This window comes from Oryctolagus cuniculus, unplaced genomic scaffold (genome assembly GCF_964237555.1).
Source record: "Oryctolagus cuniculus unplaced genomic scaffold, mOryCun1.1 SCAFFOLD_69, whole genome shotgun sequence".
In the NCBI taxonomy this organism is placed as follows: domain Eukaryota; kingdom Metazoa; phylum Chordata; class Mammalia; order Lagomorpha; family Leporidae; genus Oryctolagus; species Oryctolagus cuniculus.
This window is the reverse complement of record NW_027208355.1, coordinates 63,486-78,368: the sequence shown is the minus strand read 5'-3', so window position 1 is coordinate 78,368 and position 14,883 is coordinate 63,486. Positions and strand designations below refer to the sequence as shown.

Below are 14,883 nucleotides of genomic sequence, written 5' to 3'. Positions count from 1 at the left end.
GCCAAACTCAGGTCCAGTGTGGTGAGAACAGGTTGTTAGTGGATATGTGGGTGGGCGAGGCCTGGTCACATGGGGGAAGGGTTGAGCGGGGGGTCCCCTAATCCATGCCCTGTGGAAGGCAGAACTTGTGGGTGATGAATGTGAGACAAGGGGAAGGATTTGTGATGGAGCTGTTACTCAGAAGGGAAGCAGAGCCTGAAGATCTGGAACATTCTCAGGCTGTGTTAAGGAGAATGAGAGTGGCAGTTCAGGAGACAGCTGATAAGGTGTGGCCCTGTGAGTGTGCATTAGAAAGGCAGAGAGAGAGAGAGAGACTGACTGACTCCATCAGCTGGTTTACTCCACAAATGTCCCCAAGACCCTGCGATGTTTCTCCCGGGACAGCTTCAGTGCAAGAGTCCCTGCCTGGTGGAGTCACTGTCCTGGACCCAGCCTGGGACACTCAGGGATGTCCCAGCTGGGACAACTGAGTGGCATGGGGGCAGGGCCGCCCAAAGCCACAGAGCCTTGGAGGCCCAGAGAGGGCTGCTGACCCACATGCAGGTTGAGACTTGTCTGGGACCTGTCCCTCCTGTCCCCCATCTCTCCCTTTTGGAATGTGCCTGAACCTGCTCCCGGAAGGAGCAGTCATCTCCACAGTCACACCTGGAGCCACACCTGACACAGGTGACACCTGCACCAGATGGGGGCTGTCCGGATGCAAGGACCGTGCTTGCCTGCAAGGAGGACATGGGCCTGGGGTGCTGGGGGTGGAACGCCATGGTGGGGATGTCTGTGCCCAGGTTTCATGAATGAAACCCTGACCCCCATGTGAGGTCCCAGGAGGTGGGACCAGAACCTTCCACCCCAGGAGGTCCCTGAGCTGAGAAGCAGGCCCTCACCAGATGATGCCTGGCTCACCTTGGCCCTGGTTACATGTCTGTCCATGGTGTGCTGTCTGCCCTTGACCCAAGTCTGCCCTGTGGTTTCAGAGCCAGGCTTCTCCCTTCAAGGACATGATCCTGTGCTTCTCTGAAGAGGACTGGCCCCTCCTGAACCCTGGCCAGACTGGCTTCTATGGAGAGTTCATCATTGGGGAGGACTGTGGAGTCTCTGTGACCCCAAGTAAGACCCAGCTCCCAGATGGTGGCCTGGGGTCCCTGCCAGGGTCTCCCCTCCCAAGTGAGACTGTGCACCCAGAATGGGGGCTGGGGTCCCTGCCCTCTGTAATAGCAGGAGACTGGAGGTGTATTCAGGTCTGTGCCTGGTTGTCCAAAGCAAATGTCGCCCTGGTCCCTGCCTGCCATTTTGACACCGGTGGCTCAGGCTTCCCGGGCTGTCTGTCACCAGAGGCCCAGCATCACTATCTGCTTCTGGCTTCACACCTGCTGACCCTGAAGGCCCTGGCCCTGCCCCTCAGGGGTTCCTGCTCACCACACACCTCCCCACCTCCACTCAGCTTCTTGGACTCTGAGCCTGGCTGTGCGGGCCACCTTGGGAGCCACTCAATGGGGTGCCTTGCCTTCCCCTGGGGCAGATGACCCAGCTGCCCTGCTGGGCCCCTTCCAGGAAGAGGAGAGTGAGCTGCTGCTGGAGCTACTGGAGCTCCAGGGGAAGGAAGCACTGCAGGCCTCCTTGACTGGTCAGTGAAGGCACCAAAATTGGGTGAACAGAGAGGGCAGAGCCAGGCTGTTCCCAGGCTTTCTGTGCAGCCCCATGCATTGTCTGGGTACTGATGTCCTGCCCTGTCCCCATCGTTGTCTGGATACTGACACCCTGTCCTGTCCCTGTCCCTCATTTTAACTGAGCCATGCTGGGGTCAGGTGTCCCTCAGGTACCCACCCTGAGCCTGGTGCATGCTAGGGCTCAGGCAGTTCCTCTGTGCCCAGGGCCTGCAGTGCTGGGCTGGGAAGTCAGCACCTTGGGGACAGCATGTGTGGGATACTCAGCATCAGCACCCCCTGTCATGGAGACAAAGGTGCCCCACAGCACATGGGCTTGGGTACCCCGGCCTGCCTGCAAAGGCTGTGAGGCCAGCAGCCATGCTGTGGTGCATCCCACCCTGCGCATTCCATCCTGGCCCTTAAAGGGAGGCAAGAGAGAAAGACACAGCCACTGAGCCATGACGGCTGCCACACGGCTCTACCTGTGGTCCCTGCAGGGCCAGCCAGGACTGAGATCACCCAGGAGTACTGCAAGAACAGGTGTCTCTTGGATTTGAGCCAGGCCTTCTGGGTGGGGTTCTCAGGGGCTGGTGGCACCCCTGACCAGCTTGGTTTCCTGTAGCTGGAGGCAGACCACAGGTCCTGGAGAGCATGGGGCCCATGAGACCCTCGAGACCCAGAAGCCCTACAGGTGTGGCTCCTGTGGGAGGAGCTTCCGCCACAACTACCACCTGCTCTCCCACCAGCGGATCCACCGGCAGCCCAACAGACTGGAGCCGGAGATGCAGAGTGTAGAGGGATTGGGCTTCCAGTGCCAGGAGCCCCTGGCCCAGCACTGCAGCCACACACACCAAAAGGACACGATACGGGCATTCCAGCACTGCTACTGCATCAAGAGCTTTGGGCAGAACTTGGACATCTTCTGCCACGAGTGTGTGCACATGAAGAGGTGCTCCAAGCAGGCCCTGAACTCCTACTGAGGACTGCCTCCCAGCCCCATGCACCTCCTGCCCCTCGCGCCGGGGCCGTGTCCAGCCCCACCTGCTGCCACGGTAGCCCCATGAGAGCCTAATCCATCTCAGAAGCCCCTGCACACAGTTGCCCCAGCTGGCAGAGGGCCAGTCTCCATCCTGGGACCACTTGGTCACCAACCAGTCCTCAGCACTCACCCTCCCATCTTGCCCTGAGCACGGACCCCAGGGTCCAGGCTGGCTGCTGTCCATGCCCCTCCGGTTGGTTGGGGAGTGGACCAGTGCACAGCACAACCTGTATCCAAGGTAGCTGCAGGCCTGATGGCGGGGGTGGGTTGGCAGTCCTATGGTGGGAGCTAAGGGTGCTCAGGGCTGGGAAACCACTGTGGTCCCTTTGGATGTGTGGGGGGGAGTGGGGCTCCCCAGGAAGGCAAATCTCTCCTTTTTAGCTGTTGTGCTTCTGCCCCAGAATGCCCCTTTCTCTGCCCAGATGCCCTTGGTAAATATTTGAGTGGGAAGCTGAGCTGTGGTCTTTGACAGGAACTTAGAGCCCTCCTTGCCCTCTGTCCTGTCCAGGAACTGAATCCTCAGTGAGGGCATTGGCCTGGGGCACCTGGCCCCCAGCTGAGGCTTGTCTGAAATCCTACTCTGCCTGGGCATCAGCAGGGTTCCCTGGTGGGCTCTGCACCTTGGGTGCTTGGAACAGCAGGAATGTCTGTTACAATTCCCAAGGCTGCAAGTCTGGGGGCAACCTGTTGGCCAGGCTGGACCCTCCTGGAGGGCTGTAGGGGAGATTTTGCCCCAGCTTCCAGGGCCTTCCTGGCAGGTATGGCTGTTCCTGGTTGTGGTGCTCTGAGTCTGTCTGCTGATTTCCCTTCTCAGAAAGACATAAGTCACTGTTCCCATTCGAACTTGTCTACACCTGCAGTCACTGGGCACAGGTGCAGGACACACATCTGCCCATACCTGCACTGCTGCCCTCCCTCCTGAGCCTGTTGGAGCAGGATTCAGACCACAGGGCCTGCCTCCTTGGCTGGCATCCCCTGCAGGGGGCTGTGGGCCAGGCATAGCCAGCCACGGGCAGTGAGGCTGAGCACCAGGAGCTGGTGCTGCTGCTCCTAGGAGGCAGCTATGTCAGCTCTGCTCCAGTGAGAAGGCCTGGGGACTATGCAGCTGAGCCGGGGTGCTGAGGTCAGGTGGGTGTTCCTGTGTCAGGCCCACCGCTGGGCAGCAGGCTGGGTGGAGGTGCCCAGTGCTCCATGTGACCCCTGTCACTTCACACCAAAAGGCATCTGCCTCACACCCAATCAGTTACAAGGTTTTGTACCTGAAGTGACTGCGGGGTAGATGGACCCACTGGCTTAGAAAAGGAAGCATGGTCCAACCCTGCAGTCAGACCCAGAGAACTGGCGAGGCCCTTGGTTTCTAGTCATCTGGGATAGGGATGCCCCCACGCAGAAGTGGGGCCCTCTGGGGCATCCACTCTGTGACATCCTGGCCTGGTCCATGGGTGCCCAGCACATCCTTGGCCTCAGGAAGGTCATTTCCCCTGGGGCTGCAGACACTTGGCTGGGAGAGGAGCCCTCTGCTCTCTGGTCAGTGTCTTGTCTGCAAGTCACGTTTTGTGACAGATTGGAGCCCAGAGGAGGCAGTCCCACCCTCCAGGTCTGTCAGGGACCCCAGCTGTGATTCAGAGCCAGGTACCTGGTGGCAGGAAGACTGCGGCCTGTGTCTGGAGAGCCTGCGGGGCCAGGGCATGGCCAGGGGCTTCTCTGAGAGAAGCTGTGGCCCCCAGCCACCAGGCCCGAGGGTGCTGGAGCAGAAGTATCTGCCTCCCCTTGGCCACTGGCATTTCTGGCCTCAGCTGAGGTGGGTAAAATACACAAGGTATTTGTGAGGCAGCTGAAGAAGTGCCTGCAGACAGATTATTTAGGGCCGGGGGTCGTTGTGGCATAACAAGTTAAGACACAGCTGGCAACACCAACATCCACGTGGGAAACCTGGCTGGAATTCCACACTCCTGGCTTTGCCGGGCCCAACCCTGGCTGTTGCAGCTATTTGGGGAGTGAACTAGTGGATGGAAGATCTCTTTCCCTCTCTCGGTAACTTTCAAGTAAATTAAATAAACCTTTACAAAAAAGCAGCAGTGTTTTTATTTTTATTTTTTAAAGATTTACTTATTAATTTGAAAGTATAATTACAGAGAGAGAGGTCTTACATCTGCTGGTTCACTCCCCAATTGGCTGCAATGGCTGGAGTTGCACTGAACCAAAACCAGGAGCTTCCTTTGGGTCTCCCACGCGGGTGCAGGGGCCCAAGACTTCAGCCATGTTCCACTGCTTTCTCATACCAAAACGGAGACCTGGATCAGAAGTGGAGCAGCCGGGAATTGAAACCAGCACCCATATGGGATGCCAGCACTGTGGGTGTGGCAGTTTTACCCTCTAGGCCAAAGTGCTGGCCCCAGCAACAATGTTTTAAAATAAATTAAAAATAATGATCTTTTTGAAAGGCAAAGTGAGTGAGAGATCTATCTGCTGATTTCCCCATATGTTTGCAACAACTAGGGCTGGGCCAGGCAGGAGTCAGGAGCCCAGAACTTTATCCAGATCTCCTGTGTGGGTGGCAGGGACCCAAGCAATTGAGTGAGCATCCGTTACCTCTCAGGTTGCACTAACAGGGAGCCAGATGGGAAGAAGCGTAGCACACCAATATGGCATTCAGGTGTCCCAAGCAACGGCCTACCCCACAGCACCCCAACATGCACACCCTGAATGTCTCTCTATAAAAGAGGTTATTCAGTGACCAACACCTGCAAAGATGTTCAAGTTCTTGAGTAATCAGGGACACTCAGATGGAGTCTGAAAGCACAGAGCAGTCAGGCAATCACAATGGAAATGACAGCACCATGTTGGCAGGGACACCGGCATGCAAGGGAGCTTGTGCTGTGGGTGTGAAATGCTGCAAGCATTCCAGGAACCCGGCAGTGTCTCCCAAGGCTGTAGAGATGCAGCTTCAATGCCATCGCTCCTCCACTACATAGATACCTGACAGATCTGTGCCACGTCACCAAAACCTGTGCCAGAGTTTAAATACCAGCACTCAGAGCCCCTACTGGAAAACACTGCCATGTGCCTGATGGTGAATACTCACACAATGATTCTACGCTGACAAAGCTGAGACACAGCAAAGTGCAAGAAGACAAGTTCAAGTCAGCCTTTGGAATCTGAAAGGCCAGGTAGAGTCCCTGCCCTCCAACATCATTTAAAGCAAGTGTCAGGTGTCAATTTGACCTCTCTGTGTGTTAGCACTGGTGCCTGAGGCCCTGGGATTTCCCTCAAGTGTGCCTAGCATCTGCAAAGCTCCCAGGTGTGTCAGAAACATTTCCTAAGACAGCTCTACCTGAGAGGAATTGAAGACAAATGTGCCATCAACAGGCAAGGTGCTGACCCTGCAGCACTGCTGTCGCCTCGCAGGTTGAAGATGCAAGTTCCAGTGAAAATGTGGGGACATAGAAAAGTTAATACAGAGAAGATGGAAAATGAGAAACAAAGCAAGTGTCAGGAAGGGGCACCTGCTGCCATGAAGCCCAGCCCTTAGTGTGTCTATTGTTCACAGAAACAGATGGCTTGTTCCTATGAAAAGCAAGCAAAACATTCATTTGGATGTATTAGGGATACTAGCCATTAATGTGTCCCGTAGTGATACAGGTATCAAAACAAACTTTTATGATAAAGCATTTTGGCATTGTTGTAGTATTTTTACATTCCATCTAAAACATTTTTCTTCTTTTTTCCTTATTTTTTAAAGATTTATTTATTTTGAAAGCTAGAGTTAGAGGCAGAAAGAGAGAGAGGTCTTCCATCCACTGGTTCACTCCCTAAATGGCCACAATGGCTGTAGACTTTTGCAAGAAGAGGGCTGTAAATTTCTAACCATAAGCTTCAATCTGTCAAAAGAAATGTAAAATATCAGGGCATCTAATTGATGAGAACAAGCACCAAATCAACCCCAGTCATATATTGTATGTCTGAGTTTACCTAAAGCCAAATGTGATCTGAGAAAATTATTATGCTTCAGAGGGAATTGTTGACTTTAGATTCAGTCCTATTCCCCCGAAAAATTCTTTATCTCATACTTTTAGGGAAAAAAGCCCAGAGTCTTTACTGTAGTCCAGTGAGGAGATCCAGGAAACAGACACATTGAAAACAGGGCCTCATAAAATCCCCTGTGATTAGCACATCTCTCACTTGAAAGACTTTTTAATCTTTTAGTCATGGTATATCAGGGTGTGGATCTTGGAATCCTCATCCAGAGCTGGGGAGGAAAAAGCCAGCTAATAGCCACTGTATCTAAACTTCTCAATCAAATTTCTAAGAGATGGCCTGAATGTGTACAAGTAGCTTCTGCCATAACCTTATTGGTGGAGGAAAGCTGAAAATTAACTTTTGGTAGAGCACTTACAGTGAACACCCCACTTAAGGTTAAAAATATCTAAACCAAAAAAGCTAAAAGGTGACTGACCAATTCCAGAATCCTAATATATGAGGCTATCCTTTTGGAAAGGGGTATTTTATATTTAACAACTAATACTGTACAAACCTGGCTGAAATTTTATGGAAGGGGGAAGCTGGTCAAAAAGTATCTGACATAACTCTTCAGACACTAAAGAGTATGAAACCAAAATTCGACTAGATATGAGAGAGGCTCCCTTATATGAGGGAATGAGGCTATCTGTGAATGGTTAAACCTGAGTAATAGAGGAAAAAAGATGTATTGGTTATGCAATTATGGATGATGATAGCCACTTAATATGTGAAAGTGATTTGCTCAAACCTGTGAATTGTGTACCTTTAATCAGGCTCTAAATCAATTGAGGGTCAAGTGGGGACCATTTACACAGACTCCAGGAATATTTATCATGTGGTACAAACATTTGGAAAAATATGGACAACTTCTTAGCACACTGACTGGAACATAGTAAGAATTCAACAAATGCTTGCTAAATGAATAAATTAGTCCCTGGTCTGATTAGGTGGGCCAAAGTAATACTTTCATTTTTCTTTTTTTTTGACAGGCAGAGTTAGAGAGAGAGAGAGAGAGAGAGAAAGGTCTTCCTTTTTCTGTTGGTTCATCCCCAAGTGGCTGCTATGGTGCTTCCTCCTGGTCTCCCATGTGGGTGCAGGGCCCAAGGACTTGGGCCATCCTCCACTGTCTTCCCGGGCCATAGCAGTGAGCTGTACTGGAAGAGGAGCAACCGGGACAGAATCCCGGACCCTGACTGGAACTAGAACCCGGGGTGCCAGCGCTGCAGGCGGAGGATTAGCCTAGTGAGCCATGGCACCGGCCCTATTTTTTCAATTGTATGAATTATCCATGCTCATCATGAGAATATTGGAATATGTGAAAGAATAAAAATTAACTGGAGTCTCACTACCCCAAGTAACTTTTATTTTGTTGGTGTCTCATTTTATACAGACAGAAGAGCATAATAGCACCTGTGAGCCCAGTCTATGGTGTTAAATTTCAGAACTACCACTTACTCAGCTTGCCCAAATTATTGCAGAATTCTCCAGGCCTTATTTTTCTCATTTGTAGGGCAGGGATAACAATGGAACCAATGTCAAGTGGCAGTTATGGGATTAAGAGTGAATGCTTACAAAATAACTAGAATAATTCCTGGCATGTGGTAAGCATTGCCTAAATAATATATTAAATCTCAAGAATATTTATGCACCCTTCACCTGCCTCAGTGCTCACTCTAAAGTTAACCAATGTTACCATCTGTGTGGGTTCTTCTATGCTTTTCTGTTAGCCAATGTAATCATATATGGTTACTGGTAATTGTTTTATAGATCTGTGACAGTATTATACACACTGATCTGGAACACAATTCTTTCACTTACTTAGGAACCTGTTTTGTCAAGTTAATCACTTTTTTATTTAGTAAATATAAATTTCAAGTACAGTTTATGGATTACAATGGCTTCCCCCCCATAATTTCCCTCCCACTTGCACCCCTCCCATCTCCCGCTCCCTCTCCCATTCTATTCACATCAAGATTCATTTTTAATTATTTTTATAAACAGAAGATCGATTTAGTATATATTAAGTAAAGATTTAATCAGTTTGCACTCACACAGAAACAAAGTGTAAAATACTGTTTTGGTACTAGTTATAGCATTACTTCACATTGGACAACACATTAAGGACAGATCCCACATGAGAAGTAAGTACACAGTGACTCCTGTTCTTGACTTAACAATTTGACACATCTGTTTATGGTGTCAGTAATCTCCCTAGGCTCTGGTCATGAGTTGCCAAGGCTATGGAAGCCTTTTGAGTTCGCTGACTTCGATCTTATTCTGACAGGGTCGTAGTCAAAGTCGAAGTTCTCTCCTCCCTTAAGAGAAAGGTACCTCCTTCTTTGCTGGCCCTGTTCTTTCCACTGGGATCTCACTCACAGAGATCTTTCACTTAGGCCTTTTTTTTGCCAGAGTGTCTTGGCTTTCCATGCCTAAAATACTCTCATGGGCTCTTCAGCCATATCCAAATGCCTTAAGGGCTGATTCTGAGGTGAGAGTGCTATTTAGGACATCTGCCATTCTATGGGTCTGCTGTGTATCTCGCTTCCCATGTTGGATCATTCTCTCCCTTTTTTATTCTATCAGTTAGTATTAACAGACACTAGTCTTGTTTGTGTGATCCCTTTGACTCTTGGACCTATCAGTGTGATCAATTGTGAACAGAAATTGATCACTTGGACTAGTGAGATGGCATTGGTACATGCCACCTTGATGGGATTGTATTGGAATCCCTTGGCATGATTCTAACTAGACCATTTGGGGTAAGTCAGCTTGAGCATGTCCCAAATTGTACATCTCCTCCCTCTCTTATTCCCACTGTTATATTTAACAGGGATCAGTTTTCAATTAAAATTTAAACACCTAAGAATAAATGTATGTTAATTACAGAGTTCAACCTATAGTACTAAAACAAAACAAAGAAAAAATACTAAAATGGATAAAGTATTACTTTGTACATCAACTGTCAGCACAAGAGCTGATCAAGTCACTGTTTCTCATAGTGTCCATTTCACTTCAACAGGTTTCCCCTTTGGTGCTCAGTTAGTTGTCGCCGATCAGGGAGAACATATGATATTTGTCCCTTTGGGACTGGCTTAATTCACTCAGCATAATGTTTTCCAGATTCCTCCATCTTGTTGCAAATGACTGGATTTCATTGTTTTTGACTGCTGTATAGTATTCTATAGAGTACATGTCTCATAATTTCTTTATCCAGTTGATGGGCATTTGGGTTGATTCCAGCTTTTAGCTATTGTGAATTGAGCTGCAATAAACATTAATGTGCAGACAGCTTGTTTGTTTGCCAATTTCATTTCCTTTGGGTAAATTCCAAGGAGTGGGATGGCTGGGTTGAATGACAGAATTATATTCAGGTTTCTGAGGAATCTCCAGACGGACTTCCATATGGCTTAACCAGTTTGCATTCCCACCAACAGTGGGTTAGTGTCCCTTTTCCCCCACATCCTCTCCAACATCTATTGTTGGTAGATTTCTGAATGTGAGCCATTCTAACCGGGGTGAGGTGAAACCTCATTGTGGTTTTTGATTTGCATTTCCCTGATTGCTAGTGATCGTGAACATTTTTTCATGTGCCGGTTGGCCATTTGGATTTCCTCTTTTGAAAAATGTCTATTGAGGTCCTTGGCCCATCTCTTAAGTGGGTTGTTTGTTTTGATGTTGTGGAGTTTCTTGATCTCTTTGTAGATTTTGGTTATCAACCCTTTATCTGTTGCATAGTTTGCAAATATTTTTTCCCATTCTGTCGGTTGCCTCTTCACTCTCCTGACTGTTTCTTTTGCAGTACAGAAACTTCTCAATTTGATGCAATCCCAAATGTTAATTTTGGTTTTGACTGCCTGCACCTCCAGGGTATTTACCAAGAAGTCTTTGCCTGTGTCAATATCTTGAAGGGTTTCTCCAATGTTCTCTAATAATTTGATGGTATCAGGTCGTAGATTTAAGTCTTTAATCCATGTTGAGTGAATTTTTGTGTAAGGTGTAAGGTAGGGGTCTTGCTTCCTGATTCTGCATGTGGAAATCCAATTTTCCCAGCACCATTTATTGTATAGACTGTCCTTACAACAGGGATTGGTTTTGGATCCTTGATCAAATATGAGTTGGCTGTAGATGTTTGGATTGATCTGGTGTTTCAATTCTGTTCCATTGGTCTATCCATCTGTTTCTGTACCAGTACCATTCTGTTTTGATAACAACTGCCCTGTAGTATGTCCTGAAATCTGGTATTGTGATGCCTCCGGCTTTGTTTTTGTTGTACAAGATTGTTTTAACTATTGGAGGTCTCCTGTGTCTCCATATGAATTTCAGCATCATTTTTTCCAGATCTGAGAAGAATGTCTTTGGTATTTTGATTGGTATTTCATTGAATCTGTATATTGCTTTTGGGAGAATGGACATTTTGATGATATTGATTCTTCCAATCCATGAACATGGAAGATTTCTCCATTTTTTGGTATCCTCTTCTATTTCTTTCTTTAAGGCTTTGTAATTTTCATCATAGAGATCTTTATTTTTTTTTTATCTTTTATTTAATGAATATAAATTTCCAAAGTACGTCTCATGGGTTACAATGGCTTTCCCCCCCATACCGTCCCTCCCACCCACCACCCTCCCCTTTCCCACTCCCTCTCCCCTTCCATTCACATCAAGATTCATTTTCGATTATCTTAGTATACAGAAGATCAGCTTAGTATACCTTAAGTAAGGATTTCAACAGTTTGTTCCCACACAGAAACATAAAGTGAAAAATAATAGATGATGTTTTTTTAAATGATGATGAAATCAGATCAGACCTATTGTCATGTTTAATCCCAGTGAGAGTCAAGTTGGGAATTGATAGTTTCTTTTCTTTCTTTTTTTTTTTTTTTAACAGAAGATCAGTTTAGTGTACATTAAGTAAAGATTTCAACAGTTTGCACCCCCATAGAAACACAAAGTGAAATATACTGTTTGAGTACTCGTTATAGCATTAAGCCTCAGTGTACAGCACATTAAGGACAGAGATCCTACATGAGGAGTAAGTGCACAGTGACTCCTGTTGTTGACTTTACAAATTGACACTCCTGTTTATGGCATCAGTAATCTCCCTATGCACCAGTCATGAGTTTCCAAGGCTATGGAAGCCCCTTGAGTTCTCCGACTCTTATCTTGTTTAGACAAGGTCCTAGTCAAAGTGGAGGTTCTCTCCTCCCTTCAGAGAAAGGCACCTCCCTCTTTGAAGACCTGTTCTTTCCACTGGGATCTCACTCACAGAGATCTTTTTGCCAGAGTGTCTTGGCTTTCCATGCCTGAAATACTCTCATGGGCTTTTCAGCCAGATCCGAGTGCCTTTAGGGCTGATTCTGAGGCCAGAGTGCTATTTAGGACATCTGCCATTCTATGAGTCTGCTGAGTATCTCACTTCCCATGTTGGATCACTCTCCCCTTTATTTATTCTATCGGTTAGTGTTAGCAGATACTAGACTTGTTTATGTGCTCCCTTTGACTCTTAGTCCTTTCATTATGATCAATTGTGAACTGAAATTGATCACTTGGAATAGTGAGATGGCATTGGCACATGCCACCTTGATGGGATTGAATTGGAATCCCCTAGTATGTTTCCAACTCTACCAATTGGGGCAAGTCAGCCCGAGCATGCCCCAAATTATACATCTCTTCCCTCTCTTATTCCCACTTTTATGTTTAACAGGGATCACATTTCAGTTAATTTTCAACACTTAAGAATAACTGTGTGATAATTACAGAATTAAACCAGTCATATTAAGTAGAACAGACAAAAACAAAAATACTATGAGGGATAATGTATTAAGTTGTCCATTAGCAGTCAGGGCTATGCTGATCAAGTCACCATTTCTCATAGTGTCCATTTCACTTCAGGAGGTTTCCTTTTTGGTGTTCAGTCAGTTGTCACCGATCAGGGAGAACATATGGTATTTGTCCCTTTGGGACTGGCTTACTTCACTCAGCATGATGTGTTCCAGATTCCTCCATTTTGTTGCAAATGACTGGATTTCGTTGTTTCTTACTGCGGTATAGTATTCTAAAGAATACATATCCCATAATTTCTTTATCCAGTCTACCATTGATGGGCATTTAGGTTGGTTCCAGGTCTTGGCTATTGTGAATTGTGCTGCAATAAACATTAGGGTGCAGACCGCTTTTTTCTTTATCAATTTAAACTCCTTTGGGTAAATTCCAAGGAGTGGGATGGCTGGGTCGAACGGTAGGGTTATATTCAGGTTTCTGAGGAATCTCCAGACTGATTTCCATAGTGGCTTGACCAGTTTGCATTCCCACCAACAGTGGGTTAGTGTCCCTTTTTCCCCACATCCTCGCCAGCATCTGTTGTTGGTAGATTTCTGTATGTGAGCCATTCTAACCGGGGTGAGGTGAAACCTCATTGTGGTTTTGATTTGCATTTCCCTGATTGCTAGTGACCTTGAACATTTTTTCATGTGCCTGTTGGCCATTTGGATTTCCTCTTTTGAAAAATGTCTATTGAAGTCCTTGGCCCATCTCTTAAGTGGGTTGTTGGTTTTATTTTTGTGGAGTTTCTTGATCTCTTTGTAGATTCTGGTTATTAACCCTTTATCTGTTGCATAGTTTGCAAATATTTTTTCCCATTCTGTCGGTTGTCTCTTCACTCTCCTGACTGTTTCTTTTGCAGTAAAGAAACTTCTCAATTTGATGCAATCCCAATAGTTGATTTTGGCTTTGACTGTCTGTGCCTCCCGGGTCTTTTCCAGAAATTCTTTGCCTGTGCCAATATCTTGAAGGGTTTCTCCAATGTTCTCTAATAACTTAATGGTGTCAGGACGTAGATTTAGGTCTTTAATCCACGTTGAGTGGATTTTTGTGTAAGGTGTAAGGTAGGGGTCTTGCTTCATGCTTCTGCACGTGGAAATCCAGTTTTCCCAGCACCATTTATTGAATAGACTGTCCTTGCTCCAGGAATTAGTTTTAGATCCTTGATCAAATATAAGTTGGCTGTAGATGTTTGGGTTGATTTCTGGTGTTTCAATTCTGTTCCATTGGTCTATCCATCTGTTTCTGTACCAGTACCATTCTGTTTTGATAACAACTGCCCTGTAGTATGTCCTGAAATCTGGTATTGTGATGCCTCCGGCTTTGTTTTTGTTGTACAAGATTGTTTTAACTATTGGAGGTCTCCTGTGTCTCCATATGAATTTCAGCATCATTTTTTCCAGATCTGAGAAGAATGTCTTTGGTATTTTGATTGGTATTTCATTGAATCTGTATATTGCTTTTGGGAGAATGGACATTTTGATGATATTGATTCTTCCAATCCATGAACATGGAAGATTTCTCCATTTTTTGGTATCCTCTTCTATTTCTTTCTTTAAGGCTTTGTAATTTTCATCATAGAGATCTTTAACGTCTTTGGTTAAGTTTATTCCAAGGTATTTGATTGTTTTTGTAGCTATTGTGAATGGGATTGATCTTAGAAGTTCTTCCTCAGCCATGGCATTGCCTGTGTATACAAAGGCTGTTGATTCTTCCAATTTCTGTTTGTTATGAAAGGTCTTTATTTCACCTTCATTCACATATGAGAGCTTTGCAGAACATAATATTCTGGGCTGGCAGTTCTTCTCTCTTAGTACTTGGGCTATGTGTCACCGTTCTCTTCTAGATTGTAGGGTTTCTGATGAGAAGTCTGCTGTGAGTTTAATTGGAGATCCTCTGAGAGTAATCTGACATTTCTCTCTTGCACATTTTAGGATCTTTTCTTTCTGTTTCACTGTGGAGAGTTTAATTACAACATGTCATGGTGAGGATCTCTTTTGGTCATGTTTACCAGGGGTTCTATGAGCTTCCTGTACTAGGATGTCTCTGTCCTTCTCCAGACCCGGAAAGTTTCTGCTAGTATCTCACTGAAAAGGCATTCTAATCCTTTCTCCCTCTCCATGCCTTCAGGAACTCCTAGAACCCGAATGTTGTTTTTTTTAATAGTATCCTGTAGATTCTCAACAATATGTTTTAGATTTCTAATTTCCTTTTCTTTTCTTTGGTCTGACTGTATGTTTTCCTGTGCTCTGTCTTCTAAGTCGATATTCCCTCTTCTGCTTCACTCATTCTGTTTTTAAGGCTTTCTAATGTGTTTGTCGTTTGATCTATTGAATTCTTCATTTCATTATGATTTCTCCT

At 46.3% G+C, this 14,883-nt stretch overlaps 1 protein-coding gene across 1 annotated transcript; it reads left to right on the top strand.

The window, feature by feature from the left end:
* Positions 1–947: 947 nt before the first annotated feature.
* LOC138848316 (zinc finger protein 496-like) lies at positions 948–8,056 on the top strand (the record flags this gene model as incomplete). The annotated part of the gene is made up of 2 exons (XM_070067829.1): positions 948–1,517; positions 2,228–8,056. Coding segments are annotated over 2 exons (966 nt in total), but the record flags the coding sequence as incomplete, so codon positions are not given.
* Between the last annotated feature and the right edge of the window lie 6,827 nt (positions 8,057–14,883).